General features: G+C 39.3%; 2 protein-coding genes across 2 annotated transcripts; both read right to left on the bottom strand.

Moving 5' to 3' along the window:
- Positions 1–9,397: 9,397 nt before the first annotated feature.
- Positions 9,398–10,150, bottom strand: LOC139133722 (soluble scavenger receptor cysteine-rich domain-containing protein SSC5D-like). The gene has a single exon (XM_070700486.1). The coding sequence runs from the start codon at positions 10,148–10,150 to the stop codon at positions 9,398–9,400; it is 753 nt and encodes a 250-aa protein (XP_070556587.1).
- A 5,725-nt stretch (positions 10,151–15,875) lies between these two features.
- LOC139133951 (somatostatin receptor type 5-like) lies at positions 15,876–19,147 on the bottom strand. Its single transcript, XM_070700772.1, has one exon. The coding sequence runs from the start codon at positions 18,763–18,765 to the stop codon at positions 17,827–17,829; it is 939 nt and encodes a 312-aa protein (XP_070556873.1). The 5' UTR covers positions 18,766–19,147; the 3' UTR covers positions 15,876–17,826.
- Positions 19,148–19,436: the final 289 nt, after the last annotated feature.

Here is a 19,436-nt window from a genome sequence, read left to right as displayed (position 1 = left end):
CTGGTCTAAGTACCCTTTGCTTTAATTTCAGGCGGTATGTGTCCTCCTGTCCTCTTATACCAAATCGCCGCTCTAACAGTTGGCATAACAATGCATATGTCAAAGTTTTCCTGTCAACCGATGTTAGTAACCTTTGGGCTGGTCCACACAGCATGGCTTGCAGATATTTCAATTTTTCATTATCCGCCCAATCATTTATCTCTGCATAAATTTCAAAGTGTGCAAGATAATCATGCCATGCAAGTGAACCGTCGTACTTATCCGGCTTAAGAATATGCCCACGCTTACCTATAAAAGAATTACCTAACGTCGCTGGGCTAGCAGGGCCACTCAATGCCGTCGAGAACCTATTTTGGCACGTTGAGGGCGCTGTCCGCAAACCCTCCAGGTCCTCCATCTCACCCTGGGGCGAGTTCACCAAATTACCGATTTTCGTAGGACGCTCTTCCGTTGAAAATAATCTCTTTGGAATTGCTCCGCCAAACTCATTGGGTACTGAAGCTACACCAGCGGTTGTATCTTTCTTGCTCGAACTCCATAAAGACTCGTACAATTTTGCCTTCCTAATAGCAGCTTCTTTCTGTAATTTCTCCTGTTCCAGTGCACGACGCAATGCCTCTACCTCATAAGTTTCCCCGTTACTAGCATTAGACTGAACGTTGACAGTGTCAGCGACTGGCATTAATTCTTTGTTTGTTTGCACTGACTCAATCTTCATGTCGTCACCGTTTTTATCCTTTTCTTTAAAACTGACAATTCCACTATCATCGGCCACAACCGTTCATCCTCGCCTTCTAGTTTTGACGCCATACCAACACACAATGCACAGTTGATTCACAATGTCAGTCCGTACCGGAGAACGCACTATTCCTCCCTCCTGAACCAAACACCTGGAAACCCTATCTTAACCAAGACAACGACAAAAATCCCTAACAGACTATTGTTGTTTTCCGTTCTCGCCTATAATAATTGCTACCGTGCGAAGCGGGTAGATGAATCCACCCACACAAGGAGTGTGCCCCCAGGCCTAACACAGTTTGTGCAACGGGCGTGAACAAAACAACAACAACGTCTCCCTGTATGCAAATTGACACGTTTTGGCGCCAACTGCACGTACTCACCTATGCTAACGAAGGTTACTTACACGACAAAGCACGGAACATGCGTTCAACATCAACGAGTAGACTATCCCACCGCTGCCACCAATGTGGTAGATTTCTTCAGCGTGTCTAAGTTTCGGAAATGCGGTTATCCCGGTAGCGCTGTCCAAAGTTCTCACCGTACACGCAAAGGGGTCTATCAACCCTAACTGACGCCGTCGTTCGGATCTCTTGAAATAGTCTCCCTACGATGATCAACGCTCACTGCTTCAACCTTGGTTGCAGTCGTCTCGTTCACTGAGATAGATCGTAAGACGCAGTGTAACAACAAACACAGGTTTATTAGGTCTCGTTTCCCTCGAAAGTAGTACAAATCACGCCTCATCCACGAGCAGCTGCTTTTTCCACTCGTGCATAGTCTGTTCTGCCCGTCTTGACTCCCGCCCCTACTAAAGCATGTTGGGAGGGAGACATACATGTGACAAAATATCAACCAATGAGTGCCTCGCCTAGTTTGAGTGTGTAGTCTACAATACAGTCCTATGAGTTCAGTTCAATGAATCTCTGTATGCAGAGATTTCCATGACATATGTTTTATATATATGTATATATATATATATATATATATATATATATATATATATATATATATATATATATATATATATTAATAATCAGTACTAAAAAATATTGGACTAAAAGGGCTCACTCCTTAATATTGGCATAAAGTTCAATGCATCCTTTAAGACTTGAATGCAATAGAAGGAGGTTTTCGCGTCTACATACAATAATATCTCAATTTTTCTAATTATTTTTGCAGATATTATCGTAGTAGAATACTGCGTCCATACCAGTCCTCAATTATAGTATTAAATCAATACTCTAAACCCATGTATCTTCCAAGTACCACAATCTGCCTCAGTCTGTCATAAATCCCTTCAAGGTTATTCCATTATCAGCAAAATATTCTGTCGGTAGGATTTTGTTAATAGTACTTTTAAGTCTTCCTAACCTCATATTTTACCTTGAAGCGTGTTGTAAAGCTTCTGTCTAGACATCGCCAAAAGGTTTTTTAATCTACAGCAATACTCTGCATACAAAAACGATATCAAAATCGATACGATTAACCGATCAGGTTTCTAAGCTTTCGATAAGAAGCGCATTTGTTACTTTTTGTTGTAATTCTCGGGCTATTAAATTTTTCCTCAAATAATATTTAGACACGATGTTTCAGCTACAGTGTCAATGGAACATGCTCGTTGAGCAATTCAATGCATCCAGCTATGGACACGGAGAAACAAGCGATTGCTATAAAGGCCGTATCCGAAGCATGTTGTAATGGTAATTTATCTTTCATGGCGATTGAACAAGTAGCACACTGGATCATAGATTTGTCATCAGTGTGTCCAGAAAGATAAAACCATGTTTGTCTTTATTCTATATCTATTACAGTGTCAAGACGCGTCGTTGAAATTTTATCAGAGCCATCATAATTCCCAAGAGAGCCATTTTGTACATTTTGAGAGCTAAGAAGGTGGAAGACATCACTTTCATCGATTCGCTGTTTTTTATAAGAGGCTGTAAATGAGGAACTGGACGCATTAATTTGGTATCACTATCGCAATCATAGGCAAAAGTCAAGACGTGCTGGACGTTGCTCTGCGATTTGATACGATGTGAAATATAAATTAACATAATACATAATGGACCTACCCGCTTATTCATGAGAGTTTGCACAGATGTAAACAATCGATGGGATGAGAATATTCTGAAAGCACGTTTCACGCACTCAAAGGAAAGTTATACGGTAAACCCTTTGCTAACCGTAGTATTTACTTGAAGCATCTATTTCCGCGCATCTATGGTGCGCGTACTAAGGAGGCTTTCCGATCGCGTCTAAGGTGCGCGTAGTAAGGAGGCTTTCCAATCGCGTCTATGCAATGTCGCTCGACGCCCTCTCTGAAAGCAACAGCTGGGAATTAGGTTAGGATTATCGCTTGGAGTGTAAATGCGTGCAAATTGAATTAGCACATTCGAAACATGCGGGAGTATTTTTATGTTGTGACATAAGCAAAGGTTGCTGTGCTCACCGTCCCCCCTGCATTTAAAAAAAAATAGTCCATTTGATAGGTAGAACTCCAGGTGTGTGTGCATTCAGCATATAAATTTTCTCATTAAAGTGGCGGCAAATGCGTGTTTCGTCTACTATCTCGCTGTAAGTGGAGGTTCTCGTAGTTGTTGTTGCCCATCCGGTAAATGTAACAGTAGCCATTTCCCCGTTTAAACTAGTTCATGGAATTAAGAGGGATGTCTTCTCTGCTTTGTTGGTAACACCAGCCTAGTTTCTTGACTTAAATTTTGTCGTTTGCACGGCCAAGTGCACTGTCGTTTGATGCTGTGTTGTCATTGTGCGTATTTCTTTGTGATGGCGCTTGAGTTCTGTTTGACAGTAAAAAAATTCGTTGTAGAATTCATCGATTCTGAGGACGTTTGTTTAAGAAATGTCTGGTGTATGACTATGTCAATTTATAACACGCCACCTGCTCATTCTCTGTCGCGAGTCGCTACAATACGTCACGTGACGAGGAAATAGAAATGTCTAGTCCCCATCGGATCGACAAAAGTGACGTCAGAGGGTATTGTTTGAAAAGCTATATCCCTAGGGAAATACTCCTGACCAAATTTGGAAAAATGACTGGTCACGTGACCGTAGTGTCGTCTGCAGCTTTGCAACAATGGCGGGTGACTGGAACGTGATGTGCGTCCGGGATTCGAGACGACACATTCTCTAAAACAGATTTTCCAACATTTTCCAACATTCCAACAACGTAGGAACTTAAACAGCTCATCAACGGAAAAGATTAAAGTGCAACTAAGGATGTCGCTAGGTATGCTTAGAATATTTTTTGAAAGAAAGTGGTACTACCACGTACAACTGAAACCGCTGTGGAAACATCGCCCAGTAAACTTGTTACAATGGATTATTGTGGTGCAAAATATCAAAACACATTAAAAACTATATAACAATGCAATATGAGCATGTGGTGTGTTATAAAACACCTATCGCCTGGTCTTTATTCGGGCTATAGCGCCCGTCTATTACCCCGAGAGTCGTGTGTTACCAGAAACACATCGCAATACCTCTCGGCCTACGACCTCGGGGTATAGCGATGTGTTTCTGGTAACACACGACTCTCGGGGTAATAGACGGGCGCTATAGCCCTCATGACCAGGCAATAGGTGTTTAATATCCTCTATGAGTCGCATATATATCTAACATCACTAGGCTGATGATTCCATTACACTATATACATGTACTTTTTATGCTGAGTCTCTCAGCTCTGACCAGCCGGGTCTTCTAATCCTTGTATCAATTCTTTTGTATAGTATATGCAAACATATGGTTTCGGGGATGTTCCGAGTTGGAACGCGACGTGAATATTATTTCCAGAAAAGCCTGTGACACGCTACAACCCATCTGTCTTGATATGTACGCTCAAGCAATGTTTCTCGAAAATCCTGCGTGGTCGAAGTATTTAGAAGCCATATCAAAATCCGATATCCGATTTGAATTCAAAGTTATTTCCGAATCGCATGACGCGGCTTACAGTATTATTTGTTGTTTGTAGCTTTACACGTGGTACTTTCAGGGGATGTACATCTCAATAGTTGTGCGTCTTTCGTGTTTACCATGGCTATTTTCACTGAATAAAAAATCATGTATTTTGAGGATCCTGTTTGTGAGGTGACCTTGTTTACTGTCATACAGTGGTACTTCTGGAAGGTCATCGAACCATGTGGTGCATAGAGTTAACCATTCAGCCATTCTGGGCAAAAACATTGTAAAACGAGCATAATAAGATATTGCTTTGCAGAGAAAAATACATTCCCTCTGGTAACACGCAGCATTTCATCGATACCATCAAATGTAACATTTATTTTTGATATTTAAAAAAGGAGTGAGTGACCGGGAAAAGGACGATTTGCCCGAAATACATGAATAATTTATTACCCAGATATGCATATTTAATAAGTTAAGTATTCTAGATGACCCTGTTTTGAATTAAAATCCATATCTGTATTAGCCTACCGTGAAATGCTGCGATGATCGACGTTCCAATCAGAAGTGTCACATTCAATAACACGGTACTGTAAATCAATGATAATGATTCATCGTGTATCGTAGAGAGTATTAACTGCAGGTGATCATTTGTATCTTCCTTGTATGAACATTTGATCGATTATGAACTATTTCTCCCTGCGGGCATTCCTGTTTCACTATCGGTTTTGATATATCGATGAAATTGGCTCTTTTTAGAATTGCCCAGTTGGAAACGAGCTTGATCGACGCTGAAAGAAGAAAATTTCGTGCAATTAGGAGACTCATTTCACATTCACAGTTTATGACGTCGTGTTTAACACTCGTATTAAAAGTTTCTCTGTTGCGTTTTGGAAAACATGTCTTTTTCAGAAGCGATTCCATTCTATTCCGTTAAAGGATTTCTAGCTATCACCAGGAAACACTGTTAGCACTGAACACAAAGGCACGGAGGTAGAACTCTGGGTCCATTTCTAACAATAACGATTGGATATTCCTCGTGCAGCTTCCCACAATCAGTGAATACATACAAACCCCCAGGATACTGTTAAAATATCGATCGTTCGAAATGGAGTACAGTCACTAGCAGGGCATTTACACGACACTCTACTACGTTCTGCAGGAGCTGTTCTCTGTTAACATCGATTTTTGAAGGGGTGGAAGCCCTTAGCAACTTTGAAAGAGCGCCAGTTGCATAATTCCTGCTTACAAGATATCCAGTGTACTTTATTGCAAGACAAAACGCATGAACAGTCACTAAATGTGTTTTTCGATCTATTCAGCATTTTGATTTAGGCTACAATGACAAATAAAGGGGGGGGGCGCAGGAGAGTTCCAGGGGAGACTTGAAAATTCCATTGGTAGTAAGGGGAGATTTGAAAAGTTTGCACTATGTATAGGGGATCTGAAAATATTTTTGTTCCATATTTTTTCAATTTTCAAAATACACAGTTTAGTATGGTAATACAATAAATATTGATGGATAGCATCGTAATGTTGTCCAATGGCTATAATGTTAATAATGATTAAACAAATTCTGGAATCATTTTTAGCATTTTGAAAAAATCTAAAATAGTATCAATAGCATTGCTGTTGCATTAGGAAAACAGCAAATGGACCTCGCAACAATTGCTGACAATTTTTCTTTCAATATTTCCATTCCGTGTATCAACTATTTACAGTTTCATGCGTTTAATGCTATCTCTCTACAGCATGCCGAAATAGACGATATTTACCTTGTCAACAATGTCTGTATATGAATATACTATTGTTGATGATTGAAATAGAGTCCAGACTGAAATTCATTTGCCAACGATACAAGTGCATACTACACATATACTGGCTGTGTTGGCATACTGAATACTGGCCAGTTCAACATGCTACAGCGGAGTTGAATAAGAACTAGTTGATATACTGAACAAAAATACTCCCAAAATTATCAAAGTTGAGGAATTATGCGCCTTGGAGAGAGATATTCAGACTCTTAAACTGTTACAAATCTCTTCTGATCTATCACTTGTTTGGGCATACTTTAAAGCTCTCGGAGTAAGAACAATTTTCAACGTATTAGATTTAATTTTTCGAAAATCATAAAAACGTTGTTTTCGACAATCGGGATTCCTCTAACCCCAACCCAGTGTTTGTGAATGCAGCCTCACTGCTCTCATAGGATCCCATTGTTTTGAAAAAGGAAATGCGAAGAATCTATATTACCTTAGATTGTTATGTCTATCTAGTATTTTTCCTGTCAATTCTTGCAAAATGTTATCGTATCTGCAGTCTCGTAAATGACATTTCAAATTATACGATCAATGAATACGAATTATTTGTTCTCTTCCAATGCCTCTCAATTTATGACCCAGATGCATTTCCAAATATATTTCCATCCCTGTTTGTTTCAAGTTCGAACTTGAACCTATTAATACTAATTATTCGAGTTTTGTACATTAACAGAACGTTAAACTGAAATTTACAAATATATGACCGATCAGCTGATAAAGACCGTACACATCTGAAATCCGCACAACTTTGACACAACGGAGGTTTAACGCTCTGTTGAGATCGTGTTTCGTTTAGCTTGATTCCAAGTGTTGACATAAACCAAGGACATTGAAATATTAAGGCGTCTCAAAGACTAGACCTATTTTCCTCTCCAAACTCTTCATACCTGCATTTTACAGTGGCAATGATGCATGTCTGAGGGCTTTACAAGCAAACTTAGCATAATCTTTAGCTTCTGAGTCGTGTCGTCTCAAATGCTATTGCCTGAAGACATCAGCAGCTGAATCTGTCTTAAGTCATGAATGCTGTCTTTCTTGTTCGTCTTTTGTCCGCTAAATAGACCAAAGAAATTGTACTTAATTGTAAACACTTTTTTATTTATCTGAACTAACAACTCATTCACACACAGACAGACAGACAGATAGACACACACACACCTACACACACACACACACGCAATCTCTCTCTATCTCTCCCTCTCTCTCCATATATGTACGTATGAGAGAGGGAGGGAGGAAGGGAGAGGGGATGAGGTTTATTTTGTATTTAGGGACAGGGTGTCACCTTATATGAGGGAAAGGCTAAGAGATTAAGGCCCGCTTTACAAAAATAAAACTAATATTCCCAATGTTTGTATTGCCGTTAGCCGATAAGCAAAATGTTACCGATCTTCGTAGATGTGCAACAGAAGGTAATAGAACGTGACAGATGTAAAGACAAGCGTTGCACATGTAAAGTTCATTAGTCAGTCAGGAAAATGTATCTTTATTCAAATGACATGTTGTACACAACAAGATTGAGAGGTATTCATGCACTTACCTGTTATCGACCAAAGCAGGAAGATCGACCACTAAATTATTTGTGTTATTATGGCTGCAGAAAGACGTTAAGTGCATGACAAAATTGCTTTTTGTTGAGTTCAATTGAAATTTTACCAGCGATCATCAGTCAATGACACGAAGTGACGACAGCGAGATGACGTAACGACAGGTTGTCATCGACATTGCTGTCGAGTGTCATGATTGAATAACATCCGATAAAATCGTTCTGAAATCACCTTCGAGTATACTGATGGAATGCGGTTAAGGTAGCTACATACCTTTTAGACACTTTCAGATTTTTATTTTTTTCTCAATTGAACACGTCCCAAACCCCAATAAAGTATACATTTTCTGAAAGCCCTGATATAGAGCTATCCGACCAAGCACAGTGCACGGTCATTATTTGCATAGGAGTCACGTGACAAGCGTTTTGCTGAACCTTCCAAAAACCGGTTTTTCCCGCCTTATGCAAACACGCTGCAAGATTTCCGCTTGGAATTTCTTCATTGACAAGCTTTGACAATATTCTTCATAACCATGTCTGGGATTTTCTTTATATGCCTTTGTTTTTTTTAATGCGCTCTTAAAGGTGTTAGATGAAGGTGCTTTTCAAGGAATTTTAATTATCACGCCATATAATTTGAATGGAGCCTCCGGGAACAAATCGCAGACACAGTTCCCACCTGTTGACGTCGGCACGTTTCATCATCACGCGGCTTCACCATGGAAACAACGTGCAGTACTGGTATTGGGCTGTGACACTATTCTGAAAACAGCCTGGCATTCTGGCAGTATCTACCAACTGTTTCATTCGCATTAAATGTTTATGATTACAGTTCAAAGTTTGCCGCCGGGGATTGCCAGAGAGAGGCCGTGGAGATACATAAAAACAACAACAATGCTCCCAGTCTTCACAGGTATTACTATTACGTAGAGTTACATACTATCAGGCGTGAGCAACAGTTAGCGATGACAAGAGCTAAAGCAAGCCATATTGTCGCAGCGTGAGTTTTGAAACAATACCGAAGAGCAGGGCTTCAACCGTCAGTAGACATGCAAATATGAAAAATTAATATTCATCCGATCATCATTCTCAAAATAAGCCTTCACGTGATCACATTACTCATCACAACTAGTGGTGTCTTGTTTCATAATGCCCACGTAAAATATTGCCATCAGTTAAAATAAGCTCATAAAATACACTAAATGTCTGAGTGGATGTCGTGTGTGTCTGCTTTGTATGCAAATTACCTATACAATTATTATCATGTTTTAATTTATAATATCGCATTCCTATTATGCCAATAATCGTTCGACCTCGTACACTTGTCCGAGATATATCGAAAGCCTCAGGGGATTCTCTAAGTAATTTAGAGTCAAAATGAAAAAAAGGAGTGTAGTGTGGAGTGGTGTGTTGTGATGTGGTGTGGTGTGATGTAATGTGGTGTGGTGTAGTGTAGTGTAGTGTGGTGTGGTGTAATGTAGTGTGGTGTTGTGATGTGATGTGATGTGATGTGGTGTGATGTGGTGTGGTGTGATGTAGTGTGGCGTGGTGTGGTGTAGTGTAGTGCGGTGTGGTGTGGTGTAGTGTAGTGCGGTGTGGTTTGTTGTGTTGTAGTGTGGTGTGGTGTAGTGTGGTGTAGTGTGTTGACTTGTAGTGTAGTTTGGTGTGGTGTGGTGTGATGTGGTGTAGTGTGGTGTGATGTGGTGTAGTGTGGTGTGATGTGGTGTAGTGTGGTGTGTGGTTTGTTGTAGTGTAGTGTAGTGTGGTGTGGTGTGATGTGGTGTAGTGTGTTGTGTTGTAGTGTAGTGTAGTGTGGTGTGGTGTGATGTGGTGTAGTGTGGTGTGTGTTGTGTTGTGTTGTGTTGTGTTGTAGTGTGGTGTGGTGTGATTTGGTGTGATGTGGTGTATAGTGTAGTGTAGTCCGTGTTTTGTGTTGTGTTGTGTTGTGGTGTGGTGTGTTGTGGTGTGGTGTAGTGTGGTGAAATGTGGTGTGGTGTGGTGTATAGTGTGGTGTGGTGTGATATGGTGTGGTATGGTGTAGTATGTGTGGTGTGGTATATATGGTGTAGTGTGATGTATGTAGTGTGGTGTAGTGTAGTGTGGTGTAAAAAGATTCTGACGTCATACAGTAATTAACATTTCGTCTTCTGTAATTCGTTTGCAAGGATCTGAGGCATGCATACGAGTAAGTATTTTTGCAGAAGTTTATGGAATTTGGGGATTTCAAAACAGAGTTCCTTCGTTAAAATGTGAAGATCCTCCCCTTAAAGAGGGGAAAGAAAAACTTTAAAGTGTGAGATTTTCCGTTTTCAAAATATTCAAAAACTTCTCGTACTGTTCGTTGGAAACATGTTAGACAGCAACTTCATACATCTTCGATGAGCGCTTTGAGCAGAAACTCCAACTGCTTTTGTGCGTGAGAGACTTGAACAGATGGAAGGGTATACATGATTTCACTTCGGGTACGGACTTCTAACGCCTGGGGTGAAGGGTATTCAGGCTGCTCCCTGCTGATGTCGAGTGTAACCAGCGACAAAAGCATCTATGAATATATTCTTTCAGATTGTACACCCTGAGGGAAAGAAAACACTAATGATACACTTGGACGTTTCCCTGCGAGACTTCAGACTGAGATAAACCTGATTAATTCTGTTCGCACAGACCACGCTACGATAACCCGATTTCTAAGAGGAAAGGCCTGCATCGGTCGACACGAGGAAAAATGGAGGTACTTAGGGTCGTGGTGAGCTAATAGTGGAACGAACAAAGCTTTTAAAGGCGTTGAAAGGAAGCGGTCTTCACTTCGATTCTGTTTTAGCCTAAATATCCTTGATTTCTTCTCCCAAAGGTATTGCTTTAAAATGTTCTCACATCACCTCAAAGAACACTACCATGAAGAACGATTGCCATGCATTAACTTTAGAGTTCATGAAATCCGAAGATAATCTTATTAACATGCTTTAGCAACCAAAGATAAAATATGTCAAGGTAAATCTTTTGCAGCACATCAAAATCGGAGACGTGTGTCAGGAATAACATTTATAAATTTTACAGTTCACGGAGCGATTTAAAGTTTCCTGTCTTAAAAGTCAACAAATTAAAAGCATTGTGTCGTCCGACATTTGAACAATTTTAAGAGAACAAGCTCGGGCGCGCGACGGAGAATATGAGATAAGGTGCTATGATTTGATTTTTCTATATACCAGAGTGATCCCTTATGCATCCACTTGCAAAACCAGGTTACAAAAATCATTCAAATTTGATGAAGGTGATTGCAGAGCTAATCGAATCAGACTTCTGCGGGCACAATGGTAAAAACTTCATCTGCATAAATTATTTGTATTTCTTGAGTTTCAGGAAATTGCTGTTGGACAGACGTGACAAGAAATAGTATCATAAACAAACGGCATTGTACAGAAACCCTTTACGGTGTGCAATCACACTGTCATGTATAATCTTGTATCAGTCCGCGAGTCCTGATTTTGGTCACGTCACTACCCAGTACCACACGGTCTGGTACGTCGTCACGATTTTTGTCTCATGTGTAACCTTGTGTACCAAATGTTTAAACGTCACCACGTTATAAAAGTGCCGTCATTTTAGTATACGTTAAACTTTGCAGAATGCTACCCGCGTGCTCGTCTTCAAACATAAGTGCAACGGTCTCGTTGTCCTTCAGATGTCTGATGAGTACTATACTCCGTACGAGTTCTGTGCGCAACAACAGGTGTGAACAATTCCCCGGTGAAACCCTCCAGCGAGGATGAAGAAGTTTCGGCAGTCATGTCCAACCATGAGACCTTGCGTAAGTGTGTGCGTCCACGTCTGTCCGCCCGCCCACCCGCTCTCTAACATTTCTCGGAGATGTTAGGACCGATTTCTTCAAAGTTAGTACACGGACATTGTTACGAATGTAGTTTATCTCATACAAAGGCTAATGCACCAGGTGGTCATTGGCAACAGTAAATTTATCAATTAATACAACAAGATCTCAATTATCAGAAAATTGGAAACAGTGACAAACAACACAAAGTTGATGGTAAATTAGAACTTAAATTCCAGCTAAATGACATACAATCTAGACATTACGCTTAATTGTCGGAACATCCACAAAGTCATCGAGCTGATGTCAGCATAAATCTATGTCATCGTAAGCTGATGTCAGCATAAATAAGCCAGAAGTTTGAAAGGTGGAAATTTCTAATAATATCTGTTGTTTTCGATAGTGATTAGTTAATTTTCATAAGTTTTTCAGAACAGTAACTTAATGAATACTATCATTCATTAAGATGTGTAAGTTATTGCCCGATAATTGCTTCGAGAGTTGTTTGTGTGACTAAGTTTTACCTTTAATTATTATAGTGGGCTGGATCGAATATGCAACTATAACTAAGCTAAGAAGGTATTAAGTTGCATAGTAATTTTGATATAGCAGCCTCTTTGTCATCAGAGGGTTCTCTTGTAAGCATTTTTGTCAATATATAACTTTTACACTTAAGAATTACCGGAGACTTATAGTTCTATTCTGCTCATGTATCCAAACGATTGGCAGTTCCTCGATTGGTAATTCCCCGATGGCAGACAAGAGTGAACTTTAATGAACATAACCCTGTCATACATATGCACGGCAACATGTTTTGCAATACGACCCAATATGGCCGCAACGCCGCCATTTTGTTTTTATATTTGCACGTCTGAAACTGTAAGACATGTAAAAGTTGTCACTGGGACATAACCCTAAGTGTATGTATGCACAGCGATAACGCTATGTTTTTCGATATGATCAAACATGCACTGCCAACGGACGGCCATTTTGTTTCAATTTTTCAAGGAAGTAGAGCTGTAGCTAAGACATACCTGGACAAATTTCTTTCAAAGTTGGTGAGATGACATTACCGTATGTCGTATATATGCACATATGACCATCCCGAGGCCGCTTTTTTTAAATTTTTATGACAAGAGCCGTAACTAGGCCCTAAGTCATGCCTGGACTGACCTGTATCAAAGTTATGAAGACATAACACTAGCATCTGTCATGCAGATAATTTTTCATTTTGTATCGATATGGTGTTACATGGCAGAGTAGCAGCCGTTTAAGTGTAATTCTTTCATATTGTATGCCATTACCGAACCAGTTCCTTTCAAAGTTGGTACAAGAACACAACCCTATGTTATACACGTGCGTGTTGATTTTTGTGACATGCATTCTCCTACATGGCCGCGACCAAGTAAACAATGTTTGTTTTGTTGCATTTTTCATGCCAAGAGTCATAACTCAGCAATGCATTAATGATTTCTTTCAAAATTAATGCAAGACATTAACCTTCTGGTACGTCATACATATGCATGTCTGTTTTTTTATGTAACGCGAGATGTGTTGAGGGTAATACACTGTGACTCCACACATTCTTATTAGCACATCGCATTGGCTTTCATTCGGTCACATTCATATGTTACACTGTAACACATGGGATTATGTCATTGACAATATAATGACTTGTCGTTTAAGGTAATATGCGCCTCGAAGGTGTAAAAACTTTTGCTCAAACTTTCCTTAAGTTTAAGGATTTTTCCAACCATTCAGTTTTAATATCAAGAATAAAAATCAGGGGTCACTGTGCAAATTTTGGTACTAAAGAAACAAATAACCCAAGATTTATATACCGATATTTAAAATTCAAAATGGCCGCCATCCCTGTGTTAACACTATGGGGAAAAAGTAAAATTTTCGATTCTCGAAAAACTAAGCCTGTGAAAAGTTTTCTTACACCAAGAGCTTTAAAATGAACCCCAATAAGTGGTATGTCAGAAAAGAATTGTAAAAGTTTGAGAGTCCGAATATCTGTCCCCGAGGCACATTCTACCTTAAAAATGTTGGTTAAAATGAAGGACGCTTAAGAGTTCTTGAACAGCTCATTTCCCAAACTCGGTAAGTACCCAAAGTCCCTCTAAATGCACTTTCATTTTCCTGATAAGCCATCGTCGATGACACACTTCTCCGAGGTAAGGGGCATTGAGTATCAGATCTGAAGTCAGATTTTGAAGAAATTGGTTCAGGGACGTCTGAATATGTTACAGCGCTTGTATTGACGCTATACTCGCTAATATCTTGCGGCCATATTTGAATTAATTCGCACATGTTTGTTATCGTAGACTGCGTTTGTTCTGAATTTGTGAAAAATCTGTGTGTGTTTCAATAATGGCTCCATATTCGTTAAAATTGACATATTGTTGAAAAAAATATTAGTTTTAGCAGGTCTGATAGTTAGTCCGAATATGTGCCACATGGTGTCCATATTTGTGTTATATGACACAATAATTATTCTGTTTGCTAAGTTTTAACGAAATTATCTAACGAAATATGCCCGTCTGAATTATGTATCTTGGTTTCAAAAATATTCAAACAAACTGGCCTCAAGGCAGCCACATTCATCGCAAGCAAAATTGACCTGCATGTACACATGATGAGATATTTTCCCCTCGCCAAGTTTGCACGAACTCAGTTCAGGAATGTTTGGTCAGATCTCCAAGGAGACTGACAGAGTCCGATATGTCCCTGCGGAACACTGCAAAGAATGACAGGAGACAAAAATAGCACAATCACCGTGACGCTGAGCTCTGAGACCGCATAGCGTTATCTATGGTATGTTGATGGGAAAGTGTTGTACCTGATATGGAATGAATGACATGAAATTCATATGGCATCTCTCTTTCAGTATTCTAACATCATGCAGCAGCGAGGAGCACCAGTTTGACCTGATTCCATTGATTTCAAACCGAGAGGGAACAATACGGAAAATACATGAGGCAATAAAGAGACATCTGAAGTAAAAATAGACTAATTTGCATCGACAGTGTACATCCCTTAATTCACGAATGATGAACACCATGACTATCGAAACTGTCCAAGTTCACGTTTATTTCCTTATGGTCGTTGTAGTCCGCAAACTAATGGGCAGATATTTAGTTAAAGAAAACAGTGAAATTTGTCAACGATCATATGTGACAATAAAAGCGTCCATTTCATTTTAAAGAAAAAATGAATTGGACCCTTTTATTGTCACATATGATCGTTGACAAATTTCACTGTATAAATTGTATTCATATGAAAGGATCATATTTTGAACTTAACATATACATAAATGCATATACATACATACATACATACATACATACATACATACATACATACATACATACATACATACATACATACATACATACATACATACATACATACATACATACATACATACATACATACATACATACATACATACATACATACATACATACATACATACATACATACATAATTATTTTCTTCAACTGTCCGACTTAAACTAATGGTAATGTGTAATATTTGCTTCAGATAATCATTTCTCATGGTGAAAAAAATACAATATTTCACCACATGTATCCTGCATTAAATTCCATAGATAACGTGTTGTTTTGGAAGCTATGTGTTGTAACCATAGCTACTATCAAAAAATTGATGGCAATGCTTTTTAAAGATCAAATTAAAAGTGTTGTTCCAATGTCATTAAGTATTGTAAAATATATCAGAAAGCTGAAGAAAGTAAATTAAGAATGACAGATTTAATTTATTTTGTCACGGCCTTAATGCAACATGGCAGTTTTGCCGCCATTTTCTGATCAAGTTTTGATTAAAATTGTGACATGATTGCTGTTTATTAGACCATTACGTCATGTAAACGTAACAACAAACATTCATAGTTTTCAAGCAACTAAATTAATTGACACACACCCCCCCCACACACACACAGAGCATTCTACTGTGTGACGTGCAAGTTCAAAGTGCATTTTTATTGATAATACAAAGCTGCAATAAAGACTTAAATGAACAACAACGTACAAAGCGATTTCTGAAAAAAAATATTTAGTGGTATTTAAAGGAAAGTGAAAAAACACCTCAATGTTGACGACATCTGTTCAAATATTATTCCTCCTTTGGCAGAGCGTGTTCTCAATCTTAAAGTGTTTATCTATGTGTGACCTCAAAGAGGTTGTCGGCAGAGTACATATATCGACTGTTTCCTAGAAATAGCCTTGTTGTCACAGTCATCGATATTGTCAGACTTATCGATTTGTAAGATCAGTGTAATAAAATAAGTGAAATGTGTGGACTCTGACGTATTATAAAAAACACTAATGAATCGTGTGACGCATTGCTTAATTTGGTGAAGCATTTCTTCTCGATGGCTTTGTTTGAACAAAAAACCGCAAATGCTCGACCATTTTAATATCTGAATATGATATTTTATATTAGGTTATGCCTAACAAAACAGAACAAAACAAACCAGAGTGTTTTGAAAATCGAATGAAAATGGTGATTCAATAAGTTTTCTCATTCAGTCACTGTATCGTTCGCACAATCTGTAAGTCAGGCAGTGTTGTTGTCGCTGAAACAAATTCCAGAAAGTTGAATAACACCGTATGTCAATTTTATTATTCCTTGCTTTTCAAAAATTGCCGAAAGAAGGACTGCACATCTAAAAAGATCGTTCAATACTCCTGACGCCAATATCGCATTACAGATATCAGCGAGTGACACCAATAAAATACATTTATCACAGGTACATTTCAGTTACATTAAAACTCTACTTGATACTTGCACTAAACTTGGAAATTACTACATTTGCATTTGACCTTTGAACTTTACATACCTAGCTTAGGATCATAAATGCATGAAGCGAAATAAGAGATGGGCTTTTCAATGAATACTGACATTAATTTGTCGCTGCCATTACAACTGTCTCTAATCATCACAGAGGAATTCCATTGACTCATTGTTCTGTACAGCAGTGACAACTGTCACTCATCCCATTTACGGACAAGATAAATTGATGGCTCTTTCGGTGAAAATGCGCCAATTCTTCTTGTTTCATGGACTTGGCCAGACGCAGAGGGCGTGTAAAGGTCAACGCTGACTCATTGTATTAAATTCAGTTCAGTCTTATCGACGAAAAAAATCCCAACAAGCGTCCCTAAAATGATGTATATCTATCATTTCTCGTGTCATCGGAGAACTAGGGCTAAACATTGACCCGAGTTGCCGATAACAATAGTAGTTCATCAATTTGACAGTGTGATACATTGTTGTTAGAGAATTGAAGACCAATTCAATACAATCTTTCTTAATATTACTCTCATTTTTCAAGCGTGTTGAAATAACGAGGACATTAAAATACACTGTGATGAGGTAGTCTATTATGTAACTATCAATTCGTTATAACGAGGCTCATAGGGCAATCCACATGTGAACAATACAGATTTCTGTGAAACGGATCAGAATATTTCGTCTAGATGAAACCTTATCCTTAGATCAAACGAAAGGCCTGTTTCCATGGAAACAGCCGCCGTACTTCGATGTGAGTTCATCGAAGAAGTAAGCGATATTTGAACAAAAACGTCGTGGAAAGTATAGCTGATTGGTCACCCTTCAACTGCAGACAGTTAATCAACGAAATGTCGCCTTCTTAACAATTCAGTAGGCATCGGTTCGTGAGAGGAAACATTCAAAGGAAACTTGGGTCGTTTCAGCGTCTTTCAGAGCAGAAACATTTACACATGTTGAAGACTATTAGCAACCAATTGTGATTTCTCTTTTCTTCCTTCTCTTCTCGATGATCCAACGGTACGCTTCAATTCAAAAGCGCGTGCTACAAAACACGATACCTTTCTGTATAGTTTTCGTTCATGTAAAGAGCTTTAGTGATGTGAAAGGCCCTGGTTATACATCTAGACTACCATCTACATTTCGCTGTTCGTTGCAGTGAATTAATAAGACGAGGTACGAATTCTTGGGAGAGCTTCTCCCGGCGATTTACATTTCAAACAACAATACCAGATAACATCTCTGAAGTCGTGTTTAAAATATGCATATACCAGTGGGTTAAGGCAACTGTTCATTGTGATTAAAATCCAACCAATATAGTATGCGATTTTCAGACCGTAGGTGGGTTGGTAGGAACTTAAAATCAAAAAGCGCACGATCCAAAATGGCAACCAACAGACTACGAAGAGCAGTACGGCCATCAAAACCAAGGCACCGACGTGACCGACACGAAAGCGTCTTCTACGTCTTGCATTGTTCCCGAGAAATCTTAAAATACCGACGTAACAGACGGTGATGATGACAAGAGGGGAAACAAACCCGATGACGAACGTATACATTATAAATAACTGTTCGACTAGAACTGGGCAGATCACGATACAGACTACTACGCCATCTATACGCATAGTGTTCGCATACAACCAAAGCGGAGCCGAAAATGCCAACGACATCATCCAGAGTATACAACAAACCAGTTTAGTTTTCATCTGTGTCCTGTAATTCTTTGCCCACACAATATGTACGATGGCAAGGTAGCGATCCACGGCCATAGCCGTTAAGGTGAATATTCCCGTAAACATGTTGGCACCATCGAGGCCCATGACGACTTTACACATGGCGTTTCCAAACACCCACCTGGCATGTGTGTTGAAGTATATTAGGAACGGTAACGCAAAGAGGTGGAGAAAATCGGCGACGGCCAAGTTGACGATGTAAAGGTTGGGAACAGACGACATTCCAGGATAACGAAGACAGGTGTAGATGACGATGCCATTACCAAGTAATCCCAATACACACACCAGACTTGAGATAATCGGCATAAATAAGTCAGACAGCCACGGGGGTAGCGGGTCCAATGATGTAGTATTTGTTGTGTTATTCATTACTATGTCAGCTATATCCAGCGTGTTACAGAGGTAAAATTGTCCAGAACTTCGAGCGTTACCGGTATATATATGTCCAGCGATTTTGCCTCAAAAGACGACTTTTGGTAACGTCATACGTAAACAGCGTGCCATTCACCAAAGGTGGGCGAATTGCAATTTTAACATCGATATCGGTTTACCTGACGCTGATTGGACGCTCTGAGTGATATGTTCCTCCAAAAGGTGAACTGGCGTCTCATGTCAGTCAGAAAACATCACCTGCTCTCTGTCGTGGATGAGACCGTATTTACGTGGTGCCAACAATGGTACTGTAAGTTTTAGAAGACTATGTTATTGATTGAATGCGTATTACGAGTAGCAGATACATCCAAGAAACACGTTATCGGAAATGAAGTTTTCTGTATAATGTCATTGAGTCGGTATTTATATTATAGAGCTGGAGCAAGCATATTCCATTTTAGAAAAGGGGTGATCTAGTTGGTTCAGCAACAGGCGGTTTTCTGTTTGCTGACGTATACAAAGGGCGACCTCTCCATTTTCCGGAGGGTCACAGAGTTGACTTGTAAACGGGACCTAAATTATATGTAGAAAAGATGGCACAATTCAATCTGATTAAGATTTTCCGAGGACGATTAAGAAATCCGATATACGACTTTTTTCTGAAGAAT

Source organism: Ptychodera flava, chromosome 5 (assembly GCF_041260155.1).
Source record: "Ptychodera flava strain L36383 chromosome 5, AS_Pfla_20210202, whole genome shotgun sequence".
Classification (NCBI taxonomy): domain Eukaryota; kingdom Metazoa; phylum Hemichordata; class Enteropneusta; family Ptychoderidae; genus Ptychodera; species Ptychodera flava.
Note: the sequence above shows the minus strand (reverse complement) of the source record. Positions and strands in the feature narration are given on the sequence as shown.